Here is a 14,921-nt window from a genome sequence, read left to right as displayed (position 1 = left end):
CACAAACCGATTCTTAAATTATCTTCTATGTGTGTGACCCATAGCCTCCTTATCATACTAGCAGTGTGTAGTATCACGATTAACACCAATTAATCGTCTCACTACACACAGACTAAGATTGGCCCCTAGCAAGACATCATGGCCACCTGATAGATTCAGATTCAGCGAAGCAGCTACCTGTCAACGATATTGTTACCCTGCAATCTGATCCTTTCATCATCTGTTATCTCATCGAGATAGAGGTACATAAATAGTGTCAACCTTAGTTACTCTTGATATGTATGTATTCAATTACTGGACCAATGATCGCAATAATAAGTTAGATTGAGCAACAACTCAATCCCACTATGGCCAGAATTTTAGTGTCATTGCCATTCACTAAATTGCATCGTGAGATAACTTCTCCCATACCCAAGAGTGATGAATCCTCTGTCGATCCACCATAGTCTTGATACACTCCTTGATGTAGCCAATCAATACCGTATTGATAGCTCTGAATAGAACTGCGTTGGGCTAGTGTCAAACTACGCCAATTGGTGCATAAGACGCTCCAGTGATCTCAAGTCTAAGGATCACATGCACCACCATTCATTATAGGGTTTATTCTATAGACACTAGGGTTACCATCTATATGGAATCCTCTGGTGGGCCAGTCTAGTGAACTTGCTTACAACAAGCACCCATGTGTTGCACTAGGTTGTCACCCAACAACCTTGACAAGTGAGATTTGTTACTGCCTTTCGATAGGGTCGTTCAACACTATGATAGCCTCACCATATTATCTATGCCCTTGATCAAAATAATATTGAGGCTACGGACGTTTCTAGAATGACCACTATATGTGTTCATAGGGTTCTCACTATCAAGATTTGAAACACTTGATACCCTCGTCACGGTTCTACCATTCTAAAGACATATATCAATACATATAAATATGATTTACATGATATAGAATAAAAGATGCCTTTTATTGATCAATGAACATTATTACAAAGAGTCAATTCTACAATAATTGATTGGATCTAAGGCACCTACTCTAACAAGGTCATCCCAAAACGACCTAGGTACCCACTCCAACTGGGTGCTTGATGGTCTAGAAGGTGATCAAGGAGATCACCCATCATCATTTGAGAGGTCCTTAATTTTGTCGCCAGCGTCAGAAGGATCGACCTCCTTAATCACAATGCCCCTTATTTTCATTGCCAACGCTGCTTACAAAGATGTTCTAACATCTCTCGCACCCCGCTTTGGCTTTTTTATTAGCAGGGTAGGAGAGCCAGATGTCGAATCCTCAGATCGCTTATAAACGACCTAGAGAGTTGAGAGTTCAAAGGAAGGGTCACCGCGGGATTAGTTGCTTCAGCAATGAAGGTTGTAGTGGCCTTAGCACCCTGGCTCAGAACATCTACTCATATAGTGATTATCTACAATTCTTGCTTATGGATGCATTTGTTAATGTAGGTGCTGTTAGAGAAGGTGTCCTAAAGCCAATCAATTATTGTAAAATTGACTTTATAATAAATGTTTATTTATCAATAAAAAAGGTATATTCTTCTATATCATGTAAATCGTATTTATATGTAATGATATATGTCCTTAGGATGGTAGAACTATGACAAGGATATCAAGTGTTTCAAATCTTGATAGTGAGAACGAATGTTTTAAAACTCGGCTCGGCTCGGCCCGACCGGTTGAACTGGTTCAACCGGGACCCGACTGGTGAGCTGGGCCGGGTGAGGCTCAAAACCGTTTATATCAGTCTGCCCATTTACACCCGCGGTTGGACCGGTGCACTGTAGCACCCGCTGGTCCAACCATTATTTTAAAAAAATCTGGGTCAACTAATTTATAAAATTATAATTATATAAAAATATAAGAATAATAAATTATATATTGAACTGAACAGTAAAAGCCCCTTATCCAAAGCAAATATCAGCATTTTGTCATTTTCCCCCTATTTTCATGGCATTTCCCACCCTTTGGTCTGAAAATCTAAAAATAACCGCCAGAGTCTCCCCTTCATCATCGAATCTCGTCACTACAGCCTTCATCGTCAACTGCTTACTTAGTCGTCAACTAGGGTACCGCAAATCTCCTCCCATTTCACGATCTTTTCTGTCCTCACACACTCTTCTTCACTGTTGATCTATTCTGTTCATCCATTCTCGTTAATCTTCTCGGAGCTGCATAGTCGATCTCGTCTTCTTCTTGCCTAGGAACTGTCGCCTCTTCCCATCACATTGCTTGAATCTCAGCTCTTCATAGTTGCGCTGTTCACAGCCGAGCTCTACCTCCCTGACAATCAACTCAACTGTCAATGCCTCAACAGTAGCTCATCTTCACCAGCACCAGGTAACTGTCACGGTGTCACCTTACTAATGTACATTCCACTATTCCAGTAGATTGTATATGGATCATAGATGCCATGTATATAGATCATAGATGCCATTACATTTTAATAATTTGATTCAATTACATTTTAATAATAAAAGCTATTAAATAATTGAGGTAATCTATGGTGGATTTCAATTAAATTGTGGCCGTACTACTTTGTTGACATCAATTGTTTGGGAGTTTGGGCTAGAATTGGGTTATTCAAACCTTTGAGGGTGGGTGATACTGTTTGAATACGGGTTGAGAATCTAGCTAATAGGTAGGTTTTCCGACCGATGCTCAAGTTAGCTTAGTATCTCTTGTACTTGGATTTTAGGGATAAATGCTGATTTTTATTATAGGAAAAGAAAATATTTTGGATGAATATTCATAGAGCAATGGGTTACTCTTTGGGTGTTGTACCTTCTTTGACACTAGACACGTCTTCAAGAGGAGTGTAGGTTAATGATCCATTTAACATTTATAATATGTATTGCGTTTGTATCTTTGTGATTGATATACTCATAAAATGAAATGGTTATGAATATGATAAAGTATTACTATGATAATGATAATAATTATTTTTATAAACTATCAAACAAGATAAAACACATAACCATCCAACAACTCTGTTTTTATGAAACAAACACTTGTTACATATCTCTTATTGACAAAGTTTTCAATGTGTTTCATATAATCCAAAAAGGGTCACTTGTAGTCTTACAATGTGTAGCCATATTAATTGAGATTTTGATATATTTACCACTTTTGAGTTATTTACAATGCATGAGTATTTGGTTGATTGAGGGTAATTGCCACAATGCATGATTATGTAGTAAGAAGGGTTAATTATTAATTATTACTAACTTATTTGTTATTTGTCAACAATCTACTTCCATGGATGTTTCACAATCTTTTCGAGGAAGAAATGATATAGCATGGGGACATGTTAATGAGAGTGTGGATGAAAATGGGAAGAAGATATTAACATGTCTTTACTGTGAAAAGATAATCAGAGGTGGAGGAATTTATTGAGTGAAATTGCATCTAGCGGGTATAAAGGGAGAAGTTGGAAAGTGCTGTAAAGTTCCTTTCTATGTTAAATTCAAGATTGAAGAAGCATTAAATGAAATTGGGGCCAAGAATAAACAAAAAGTTGAACTTCGTAAGAATGTCAATCCTTATGGAGCTAGTGTACAACAATTTGAGGGTGATATGTTAGATGAAGATCAAGAGTATGAAAAGGTTTCTCCATGTCCAACTCCATCTCCAACTTCAACTTCAAGCACTAAGAGAAAAAGATCTATCGGGATAGGTGACTATTTTGCTCCGAGGTCTAAGTCTGGGCCTTAACCCTCAATTAAGAGCGTTTTAGCCGGAAAAGAAGCTAAGTGGAAAGCGGACATGGCTGTTGCAAGGTTATTTTATGATTCTTGCATCCCAACTAATGTTATTAATTCAATTTATTTTCAGCCTATGGTGGATGCTATAACTGCAATTGGTCCTGGGTATAAAATCCCAACTTATCATAATTTGCGTGTAAATTTATTGAGGGATGCTAGAAAAGAAGTGCAATTACTTGTTGATGGTTACAAGAAAACTTGGGAGGATGTTGGATGTACTTTAATGGCTGATGGTTGGACAGATAGTTCACATAGGTCGCTAATTAATTTTCTAGTGTACTGTCCTAAAGGAGTGTGTTTTGTGAAATCAGTGGATGCTTCAGATGTTGTAAAGGATGCTGCAACATTGTTCAGCTTGTTTGAGGAAATAGCTTTATGGGTTGGACTAAACAATATTGTCCATCTTGTCACTGACAATAGAGCAAATTATAAAGTTGCTGGAAGAATGTTGTCTGAAAAATATAGCAGTACTACTTGGTTTCCTTGTGCAGGCATTAATTTGATGTTGAAAGATATAGCTGAGATGAGTTATATAGTCAACCTTTCGACACGTGCATCTGAGGTTACAAAGTTTGTGTATAATCATTTCTTTGTGCTAGCTTCGTAAGGAAAAAACAGGTTATATACCTTTACCTCATATGTTTATAATTTACATTGTCAAGACATATTTGTATATGTACATTTGTTATTAATTTACTACGTACTAACATCTATTGTTTATCACTTGAATAGGGTTGGACATAAATTATACGACCAGGTGCAACCCGTTTTGCCACAACTTTCATTGCATTGAGCAACCTACATCAGTACAAACATGACTTGTAGTCTACAGTGACAGATAGAACTTTTGTGGAGTCTCAATATGCAAAAACTAATAAAGGCAAAGCCTTTATTTCCATAGTTCTAGATAACCGGTTTTGGGATGACATTGGTATAATTTCCAAAGTTGTGAGTCCATTGATGCGTATGCTCCGGATTGTAGACTTAGATGAGAGGCCTTCAATAGGATATGTGTATGATGGCATGTACCAAACGAGGATGGGGATCAAGAAGCTATTTAAGAACAAGAAAAAATTATACAAGCCTTATACAACAATTATTAAGATGCGCTGGGATAGGATGTTGCGCCGTGATATTCATGCAGCAACATATTATTTGAATCCTGCTTTTAAATATGACGAAGATACTTTTTCCAAAAAATTTGAGGTCATGTATGGTTTCCTTGACACTATTGACAGTAAAGCAAGTGCATTCAAAATGAGCAAGACAACATTACTGGAGGAGAGTAGATTATATAGAGACCGTCTAGAAAGCTTTTCTCATGAGCTTGCTCTTCAAACTTGCAAAACTACATGGCCAGGTATGTAATAATTATTAACTTTTTAAGTCTAATTTTTAAGTTATGAAATTGTGTTTATTTCTTATGTAATTTATACTTTTATTCTCAATTAGATGAATGGTGGAGGACATTTGGGTTTAGTGCTCCAAATTTACAAAAGTTTGCAATCCAAATTCTAAGTCAAACTTCGGCCTCTTTCGGATGTGAGCGAAATTGGAGTGTTTTTGAACGCATTCATACTAAAAAGAGGATTAGATTGGAGCATCCACAGTTGAATGATTTGGTTTTCACTCATTATAACTTGTGTTTACAAAATAGGTATAAAGCCTTCTTCATTTTGTTATTTTCATTGATGTCTTTATTGGTCATGATTTGAACATCTAATTCTCCTATTTCAGGAGTTGTTACAAGAAAATTACAAATGGTCTTATTGATTATGAGAGTATTGATAAAACTGAATGGTGGATAGTTGATGAGGAAGAAGAGGTTGGTGAGCTTAATTATGATGAATTGCAACAATCATTATATGGAGAAGGAGCTATTCCTATAGATGGTGGTGATCACCGTTCTTATTATGACTCAACGGATGCTTCAGAAGGTTGTTTACAATTTTTTAAGCAATTTCAATTTGGTAGTAGCTAGTTTATACTTTATATTCAATTAGTTTAAATGGGAAGATTTAACTTATGGTTTTCCTTTTTTGCTAGAATTTTTTGTAGATGATGTCACTGATCCAGTATTATTCTGACCAAGGACACAGATAATATGGTAAGGCTATCATAGTGTTGAACAACCCTGTCGAAAGGCAGTGACTGATCTCACTTATCAAGGTTGTTTGCCGATAACCTAGTGTAACACATAGGTGCTTGCTAGAGGCAAGTTCACTTGACAGACCCACCAGAGGATTCCATATGGATGGTAACCCCAGTGTCTATGGAATAAATCCTCTAATGGATGGTGGTGCATGTGATCCTTAGACTTGAGATCACCGGAGCGCCTTGTGCATCAATTGGTGTAGTTTGACACTAGCCCAATGTAGTTCTATTCAGAGCTATCAATACGTAGTGATTGGCTACATTGAGAAGCGTATCAAGACAATGGTGGATCGACAAAGGATTCATCACTCCTGGGTACGGGAGAAGTTATCTCACTGGGTAATTCAGTAAATGGCAATGACAGTAAATCTGTGGCCACAGTGGGATTGAGTTGTTGCTCAATCCAATTTGATATTCCTGTCATTGGTCCAGTAACTGAATACAAACATGTCGAGGATATCTGAGGTTGACACTATTTATGTACCTCAGTCTCGATGAGATAACAGTTGATGAAATGATTTGATTGCACGGTAACCATACCATTGATAGGCTACGGTTTCACTGAATCTGAATCTATTGGGTGGCCATGATGCCTTGCTAGGGGCCAATCCTGGTCTGTGTGTAGTGAGACGATTAATTTGTGTTAATCGCAATATTACACATTGCCGATATGATGAGGAGCCTATGAGTCATAGATTTAGAAGATAATTTAAGAATCATTTTTTGAGAAGGGTATTTTCATCTTTCAGGATGAAAAGGTATTATGGTAATCTCGCAGTGCAATTAAATTTGCAGAGGGTTTTGCTTGTATTTAATTTGATATTAAAATTAAATACGTGAGATTATATTTAAATATATGTATGCATATATTTAAATGAATTGTTATTATTAATTAAATGTTAATATATTATTTTATACACACACACACACACACACACACACATATATATATATATATTAATTGATTTTAATTATAATAATAATTAATTAATTTAAAATACCAATTACATGGTGTTTGGTTGCAAGGGTAAGCCTGGGTTGGTGCCCATGGGTATTCCTTATTGGAATAGTGTTTTAATTAGTTGCACTATATAAGTGCAACTTAATTAAAACAAAAATATATTTTTATAAAACAGAACCCTAGCCACCCTATCTGTCCTTCTCTCTCACGTTTTCGCCTTTGAGTGAAAAGAATTTTTTTTTCTTTTCCCTTTGATTGTTCTTGATTCTTGAAGCCGGCAATTATTCTAGCAAAACAATTGTCGGTTCTTCGGATTATCTTCGTGTGGATTTCCGTAAGTGCGATCCTATATTGGATCGATTAGTGAACAGTGTCGATGAACAGTATCTGGTGAACAGTGTTCGTAAGCGAGGTCAAAGATATTCAGAAGAGCCTCCAAACGTCGGTATGAACTAAATCCTTGTATGGATTTGCTTTAAACATATTTTATTTTGTGTTTTAGTTTATGCATGAAAAACGTTATAATCTCTACTTAGATCTTGGTTCGAGTAAGTGATCGTTTTGTTTTTAATATTATGCATGTTCCGCTGTGTGAACCTGATCACTTACTTACAGGTGCCCTAGAGCCAATCCTATCTATATAGTGATTCTTTGTAAAATTAGTTTAATTATAATAAAAGACATATTTTCTATATCAAATTGTTCACTTATATTTTGTGCATTGATATATGCCCTTAGAACGGTAGATCTATGACAAGGGTATCAAGTCTTTTAAATTTTTATTGTCAGAACTGTTAGAGTAAGTGCCCTAGAGCCAACCCATTATTGTAATATTGACTCTTTGTACGAATGTTTATAATTAATAAAAGACATTTTTCTATATCGTGTAATTCGTATTCGTTATATATTGTGATGCATGTCCTTAGAATGGTAGAACCATGACGAGGGTGTCGAGTGTTTCAAATCTCGATAATGAGGACCTATGATTATAGATGGTGGCCATTCTAGAAATGTCCGTAGCTCTAGTATTATTTTGACTAAGGACATTGATAATATGGTAAGGCTATTATAGTATTGAACAACTCTATCGAAAGGTAGTGACTGATCTCACTTGTCAAGGTTGTTTGTTGACAACCTGGTGCAACACATGGTTGCTTGCTATAGGCAGGTTCATCAGACAGACCCACCAAAGGATTTCACATATATAGTAACCCAGTGTCTGTGGAAAAAAATCCTCTAATGAATGGTGGTGCATATGATCCTTAGACTTGAGATCACCGGAGCGCCTTGTGTACCAATTAGTGTAGTTTGACACTAGCCCAACGTAGTTTTATTTAGGACTATCAGAACAAGAGTGGTTGGCTACATCAAGAAGTGTATCAAGACTATGATGGATGAACAGAGGATTCATCACTCCCGGGTACGGGAGTGATTATCTCATTGAGCAATTCGGTGAATGGCAACGACACTAAATCTATGGCCATAGTGGGATTGAATTGTATCTCAATCCAATCTATTCTAGTCATTGGTCCAATAATCGAATACAAAGAGATCAAGGATATCTGAGGTTGACACTACTTATGTACCACAACTTTGATGAGATAATGAATGAAGAAAGGATTTGATTACACGATAACTATATCGTTGATAGATAGTTGTTTTGCTAAATCTGAATCTATTGGGTGGCCATGATGCCTTGTTAGTGGCTTATCTTGGTCTGTGTTTAATGAGACGATTAGTTGAGTGTCAATCGCGATACTACTTACTACTGATATGATGAGGATCTTCCGGGTCACACACATAGAAGACAGATAAATGATAAATAAGTGAGAAGGGTATTTTCATCTTTTAAGATAAAATGGTATTTTGGTAATCTCACAGTGCAATTAGATTTGTTGAGGTCATTGCCTATATTTAATTTCATATGGAAATTAAACCCTAGCCACCCTTTTTCTCTCTCTCTAAAACTGTGAGCCCTCATTGTTGGAGAAGAGAACTTTTCTGAGGAAAATTTCTACATTCTTGTTCTTGAACCAATCAGTTTAGCTAGCACATAAACCTATTGGTGATCGTTGTCCTGCCTTCATGTGGATACAGCTTGTGCATTTCCTTCATTGAAATCAATTGAAAGAGCCTCCAAATATTGGTATGAAATTATATTTATGCTTTAATATAATTATATGTATGAACGATGTAAATCGGTATAAGGATCATTGGGTTCAAGGTTTATGGATCAAATAATTTTTGTATTCCATTGTGAAAATCTAATATGTGAACCTACAGTGGTATCAAAGCCTCTTATACTTGATTACATCGTTTTAATTATCGTTTGGATGAATTGGTTTCGATAATTGTTGATTAGGGTTTTAACATGTTGATTAAATTAGAAAAATTGTTAAATGTATGTTTGGTTAATGTGCTGTGTATATAATGGCATCTGAAATATTTTATGATTGATCAAAATCAAATAAAACTTGATTTCAGTTTGTAGAGTGCATTGTCACGAAGGGTACTGCATTGCCACGCACGGTTACAGCAACAACGTGCGTTTGTGCACTAGTGCTGGGCAGTGCGCACATTGCAGTTACGCGCTACCATGCATGGGGGATCTATGGCCACATGCTCGGCATGCAGCCTTGGTTTGTGCTGTCGCAAACGACACAGCAGCAGTTTGCACCAAGGCTGCTGTTGTGCTGCTATTGTCCTCCCTGAAATCTATCGTGTGTGGCTGCCTCATGATGGCCATGTGCTCCTCGTACGTGGCCTTGATCAGCATTAGGTTTTTCAGCCAAATGCTTGATCTGGTGCACGTTAAAGAGCATACCATATCTGGAAATTTTGGGCAACCCACTTAATGATGTAATGGGCTAAATTTTTGGCTGTTTTTGCATTATTATGTTTTGATATTAATTTGTAAATTTCTATTGCATGTTAGAAATATTCTGGAGGCCCAATTGAGTGAGGTTTGATGATAAGGGACTAAAATGAAAATTTTAAAACTTGTTGGACTTAAATGTGACACTGCTAAACATCAAGGGGTAACCATAATTTTACAAACCCAATCAAAATTTAATTTTGATTTGTTTTATGCATCTTAATTTTTGTAAATATGCATGGTGTTTGGTGTATAAGCCTATGAACCTAGTTTAAGATTTATTTGGATTATGTAATTTTAAAATAGGGCTTGTGTGCCCTGCCTTTCTCTATACTCTTCGATGTAACTTTTCTCTCTCATCTCACTCCCCTCGAATGTAACTCGAGGTTTCTTTTCAATTATGTAAAATTAGAATGTAATTTTATTTTGAAAGTTGTGTAATGTTTGAGAAGAAGAAGCGATGGAATGAAGAAGGTGAATTGCTTGAAGAATTCATTTATTCTCTTTTAATTAGGTTGACTTACCGATTCCTCTAGGCTCAAGTAAATCGGTTTTAGTTAAGGCTATGCACCAACACATTTCCTTTATGCTTAGTATGTATGCTAAGGGTGTATGTTATGACTATAACATACTAATAAAGATAAAATTGGCGAGACATCAAATAAAAACCCCTCAACAAAAGTATATTAAGTCATTCAATTAAAAAAGGCCTTCCATCACCATAAGTTTGATCAAGTCGCTGTTCGTTGGAACCTTGTTCACTAAAGCGAAGGGTACACTTTTACTAGTGGGAGGTTAAACTTCATTGGAGTTTTCCCTAATGATGATGCATTGACTTAAATGATGTGTTTTCCTTGTTTACCAAAGCGAAGGTTAATAAACACGTCATAGGCATAGTAGAGAAGTACACTAGTTATGTGTATGTGGTGACCTGTAGTGTCTACTCTACTGATACTGAGAATTACAATTGAGGACAATGGTTTAGGCCATTGAATTATGTAATTGGTTTGTTGGCGTATTTTGCATTTGAGGTTGGTAGTTGGAGCTATCGATTGGTGTGAATTAAGTTTGTTGACCTACCTAATTAACCCATTTTGGCTTGTTTGCTAAAGTAAAGGTTTGAAATGGGCTAGATGAGATCTCAGTCCATTAGGATAGCCTACAGGCTTTCCTGGGTTAATAGTGAGGGCTATTAGATTGAGTAAAATAGTGGGAGCAATTATTTAATGAAAGACCTTATTAAATAACAATAAACATTATTATAATACTTGTTTTTCTGCATTTGTAGATTAATTAAAATGAGCAATAGTAACCTATCACTACGACCGATAATCAAGAAAGACAATAGGTTGGATGGATCCAATTTCTTAGACTGGTATGAAAATCTTCGGATTGTACTTAAGTCCGAAAAGATATTGTACATCCTTGATAAGCCTTTTCCAACTGAGCCTAAACTTGTTGCCACCTAGGAAGCAAAGGATACCTATCAAAGGTTCCTTGATGATGCTGATCATGTTCAATGCATCATGTCAGCATTAATGACATATGAGCTACAAAAGCAGTATGAGAATATGGATGCACATGCCATAATTCTGCACCTCAAGGAGTTATATCAAAAGAATGCTCGACATGAGAAGTACCAGGTGTCAAAGGCAATGTTTAGGAGTCGAATGGCTGAGGGAGCCCAAGTTGGCCCTCATGTGCTCAGGATGATTGGGTACATAGAGAGGCTTGAGACTTTGGGTTTTGGTGTAGATGCAGAATTGCATTATGACTTAATTCTGCAATCATTACTTGACTCTTATTCACCATTCACAATGAATTTCAATATGAACACAATGGTGAAGTCTATTTCAAAGCTCCTAAATATGCTGAGGATTGCAAAGCAGGACCTGAAGAAGTCCAAACCCGTTTTACTAGTTGTTGCTGGTGAAGGAAAGGGTAAGAGTAAGGGAAAGACCAAGGTCTATCCCAAGTCCAAACCCAAAGCACAGGATGCTCTTAAGTCTGAGGGTAGGTTAGCATTTTGGATGTGAAACTCTCAACCCATGACAAGTGGTATTAGAGCCGACCCCAATCTATCTTTCGGTGTCCTGCCAAACGCCCACACAAAGGGGCATCCATGTGTGATTGTAGGTCTACTCAAAGATAAGGTGGATGGGTAGGTGGGGGACTTTACCTGCGACGGGGGCATCATAGGATTGGGTGGGGGAGTCATGGATGCCACATCGGAAGGGAATTTTTTTGGGGGGGGGGGGGGGGGGGGGGGGGGGGGGGGGGGGGGGGGGGGTGTCTTGGGTTTATAAAGGGGAGAGTCCCTCCACCTAATAGGTTAGCCTTTTGGTCCCAACACCTTGGCAGCTTATATGGGGAGCTGCCCCTTAGCTTTTAAGTTCACTAAGGAGTGGCAAAACCAACAGGAGTTGGCACGCACTTATTTAAACAAAACAGCCAAGAAGATAAAGAAATGGGTAGATTCAAAGAGGCGACACATTGATTCAAAATGGGAGATCTTGTCATGGTCAAGCTACTTCCCGTGCAACATAAGTTTTTACGTTCATTGCACAATAACCTTTTAGGGAAGTATGAAGGACCATTTCTTGTCCCCAAGAGAGTAGACAAGGTGTTAAAGGTGGAAAAGTAACCTGCCCGGCCCGACCCGCGGCGGGTTACATTCTTTGGCGGGCCGGGCCTAACCCACCCGCCAACAAACCCGGCCCGCCAATTTGGGAAAAATGGCTGGCCCAGCCCGGCCTGCCAACCCTAACCCGCCGGGTTAGGCACGGTCCGGGCTGGGTTAGCCCGATTTTCTTTTTTTTTTTTTTTTGTTTTTTTAATTTAACTTTTCAAATAAATAATTATAAATATAATTGTTTTTAGTTAACTTTTCAAATATCAATAATTCAATTCAATTCAATTTTTTTTTGTTAACATTTCAAATATCAATTCAATTTTAATACAATAAAATTGTAATATAAGAAAAATTAGACTTATTCATTTATCAAAAAATAAAATAAGAAATTACAATAATTATTGCCTCGTTAAAAACCTCACCAAGAAAAACTCAATGGGAGAAAAACTTGGTCAAGAAAAAAGAGTACAATAATTGACAATTAATTTACAAATTACATTTTACAAAACAACTAATTTGGGGTGGTTCACTAGGACCTCCCTCATCTGTATCATCTATATTACAAAATTGAAATGATTCTACTAAAGTATTGTCGATAACCTCGTATTGATCTTGATGGCACGATCGTTCCCAATCTCAAAGACATGTGAGGACTTCAATCATTTTTGGAGCAAGTTTAGTCCTCCTTTCATTTAAAATCCTTCCACTTGCACTAAATGTTTGTTCGGATGAGACGGTTGAGACAGGAACAGCGAAAACATCCAAGGCAAGTCTTGATAATACCGGAAAAATACATTTTCTGGCTCTCCAATACTCTAAGAGATCAAAGTGACCTGTTGAAAACATTTCGGGGGTTGCCAAATATTGTTGAAGTTCATTACTCTGCGACTCCATGGAGGACAGCATATTAGTTGTTGTTGTTGTTGGTGGTGGTGCTTCTGAAGAGGAGGCTGTGCTTCGGACTCGGGTCCTCTTCGGCCTATTCAGTGCATTCCAAGAGTGTATAAGTCTCATTTGTTGTTTCTCTGCTACAGCTTCTCTGGATATTTCGCCTCTTTGCAACTGCGGGTTCCCATACCTGTTTTCATATTGGAAATATACTTCGAAAAGACTATTTTACCTCTCCTATTTGATTGACATATGATTCGGTTTGTAAATTCACTTTAATTGTCAAAACCATTTCTAAACGTGCTAATTTAATTCTAGGATCAAATATAGCACCTAAACATAAAGAAAAGGAATGGGTTCCCAATATTTCAAAAAAAAAATTTCCATTGCTTTATTGGTGCATGTAAAATTCATTGTCTCTGTTTTTTGTAAATACTCAGAAATTTTTATAATTGTATGTATTACCAATGGACTAGTAGGATATACACACCAGAAAGTTGTAAAGTGGATTGGTAAAAACATTTGAGAAAAGATGAATAACTTTAGCTATCTTCCAATCATTTTCTACCAAATAATGAGGACCTCTATTATTTGCTACAAAATAACTAATTATATTAGCATAAGGTAAATGAATCAGCATTAAATAAGTACTATTCCATCTAACAGGCATATCTAATGCAAAAGTTCTAGGAGACATATTTGTTTTATACAAGCTTCTTGAAATTCAGCATTTCTTTTATTACTACCATTAATCCAAGCTAAAGATTCCCTAATTCTATCAATATTTTGTTTAATTATTTTCATACCACTTTTCACATTAAATAATAAAATGACATGCACAATGGTGGGGAAAAAACTTCAAATTGTAATAAAAGATATTATTTTGAAAAAATTCTATAGCTTTACTATTAGAACTTGTATTATCTAAAGTTAAACTTATCACTTTATCAATAGTATCATAATCTTCTAAAACTTCAACAATTTTATTATAGATTTCTAAACCACTATGATCCACATCCATTAATCTAAATCCTAATAAAGATTTATTTAATTTAAATTCATTATCAAAATAATGACTAGTCACACAAATATAATCTTGTTTAGCTCTATCACTCCAAATATGGCAGTTAAGCCACACTAATATGACAGTATGAAATTTATTTTTTAATTTAATTTCATTTTTTCAAACAATTTTATAAATCATTTCTAGTTGCAGTTTTAGAATAACTTTTAAATCCTGGAAAAAATGAAATTTGAACAAATCTTTCAAAATATTTATCTTCTGCCATATAATAGGTTGCTCAGATGCAGCAATATATAAAGCTAACTGTTCCCTATATACATCAGAATTATAACGCCAAATATACCCATATTAGTTATTTGAGTTTGATTGCTTTTCTATTTCCATGTTGATTAATATGTTTATTAGCTGCCTTTTTAAAGTACTAGTACCATTACCTGAATCAGCTTTATAAACATTTGCACAATATTTGCATTTGCTTTCTTGACTTGAACGCCATTTTTTGTCTCGTAAAACTTGTCGAAATGCGCCCAAACATCTGATGTGTGTCTGTTTCGCTTTCGACGGCAGTTGATGATCTCGCCTCAGCTTGAGATGAAGTTGGACGAGGACGA

At 36.4% G+C, this 14,921-nt stretch overlaps 1 protein-coding gene across 1 annotated transcript; it reads left to right on the top strand.

Moving 5' to 3' along the window:
- The first annotated feature begins 3,777 nt into the window (after positions 1–3,777).
- Positions 3,778–11,802, top strand: LOC116120753. The gene is made up of 4 exons (XM_031406721.1): positions 3,778–4,338; positions 4,602–5,136; positions 11,300–11,454; positions 11,614–11,802. Exons 1-4 carry the CDS (start codon positions 3,778–3,780, stop codon positions 11,800–11,802), a joined length of 1,440 nt encoding a protein of 479 aa, XP_031262581.1.
- The last annotated feature ends 3,119 nt before the right edge of the window (positions 11,803–14,921 follow it).

This window comes from Pistacia vera, unplaced genomic scaffold (genome assembly GCF_008641045.1).
Source record: "Pistacia vera cultivar Batoury unplaced genomic scaffold, PisVer_v2 Contig944, whole genome shotgun sequence".
NCBI lineage: Eukaryota > Viridiplantae > Streptophyta > Magnoliopsida > Sapindales > Anacardiaceae > Pistacia > Pistacia vera.
Note: the sequence above shows the minus strand (reverse complement) of the source record. Positions and strands in the feature narration are given on the sequence as shown.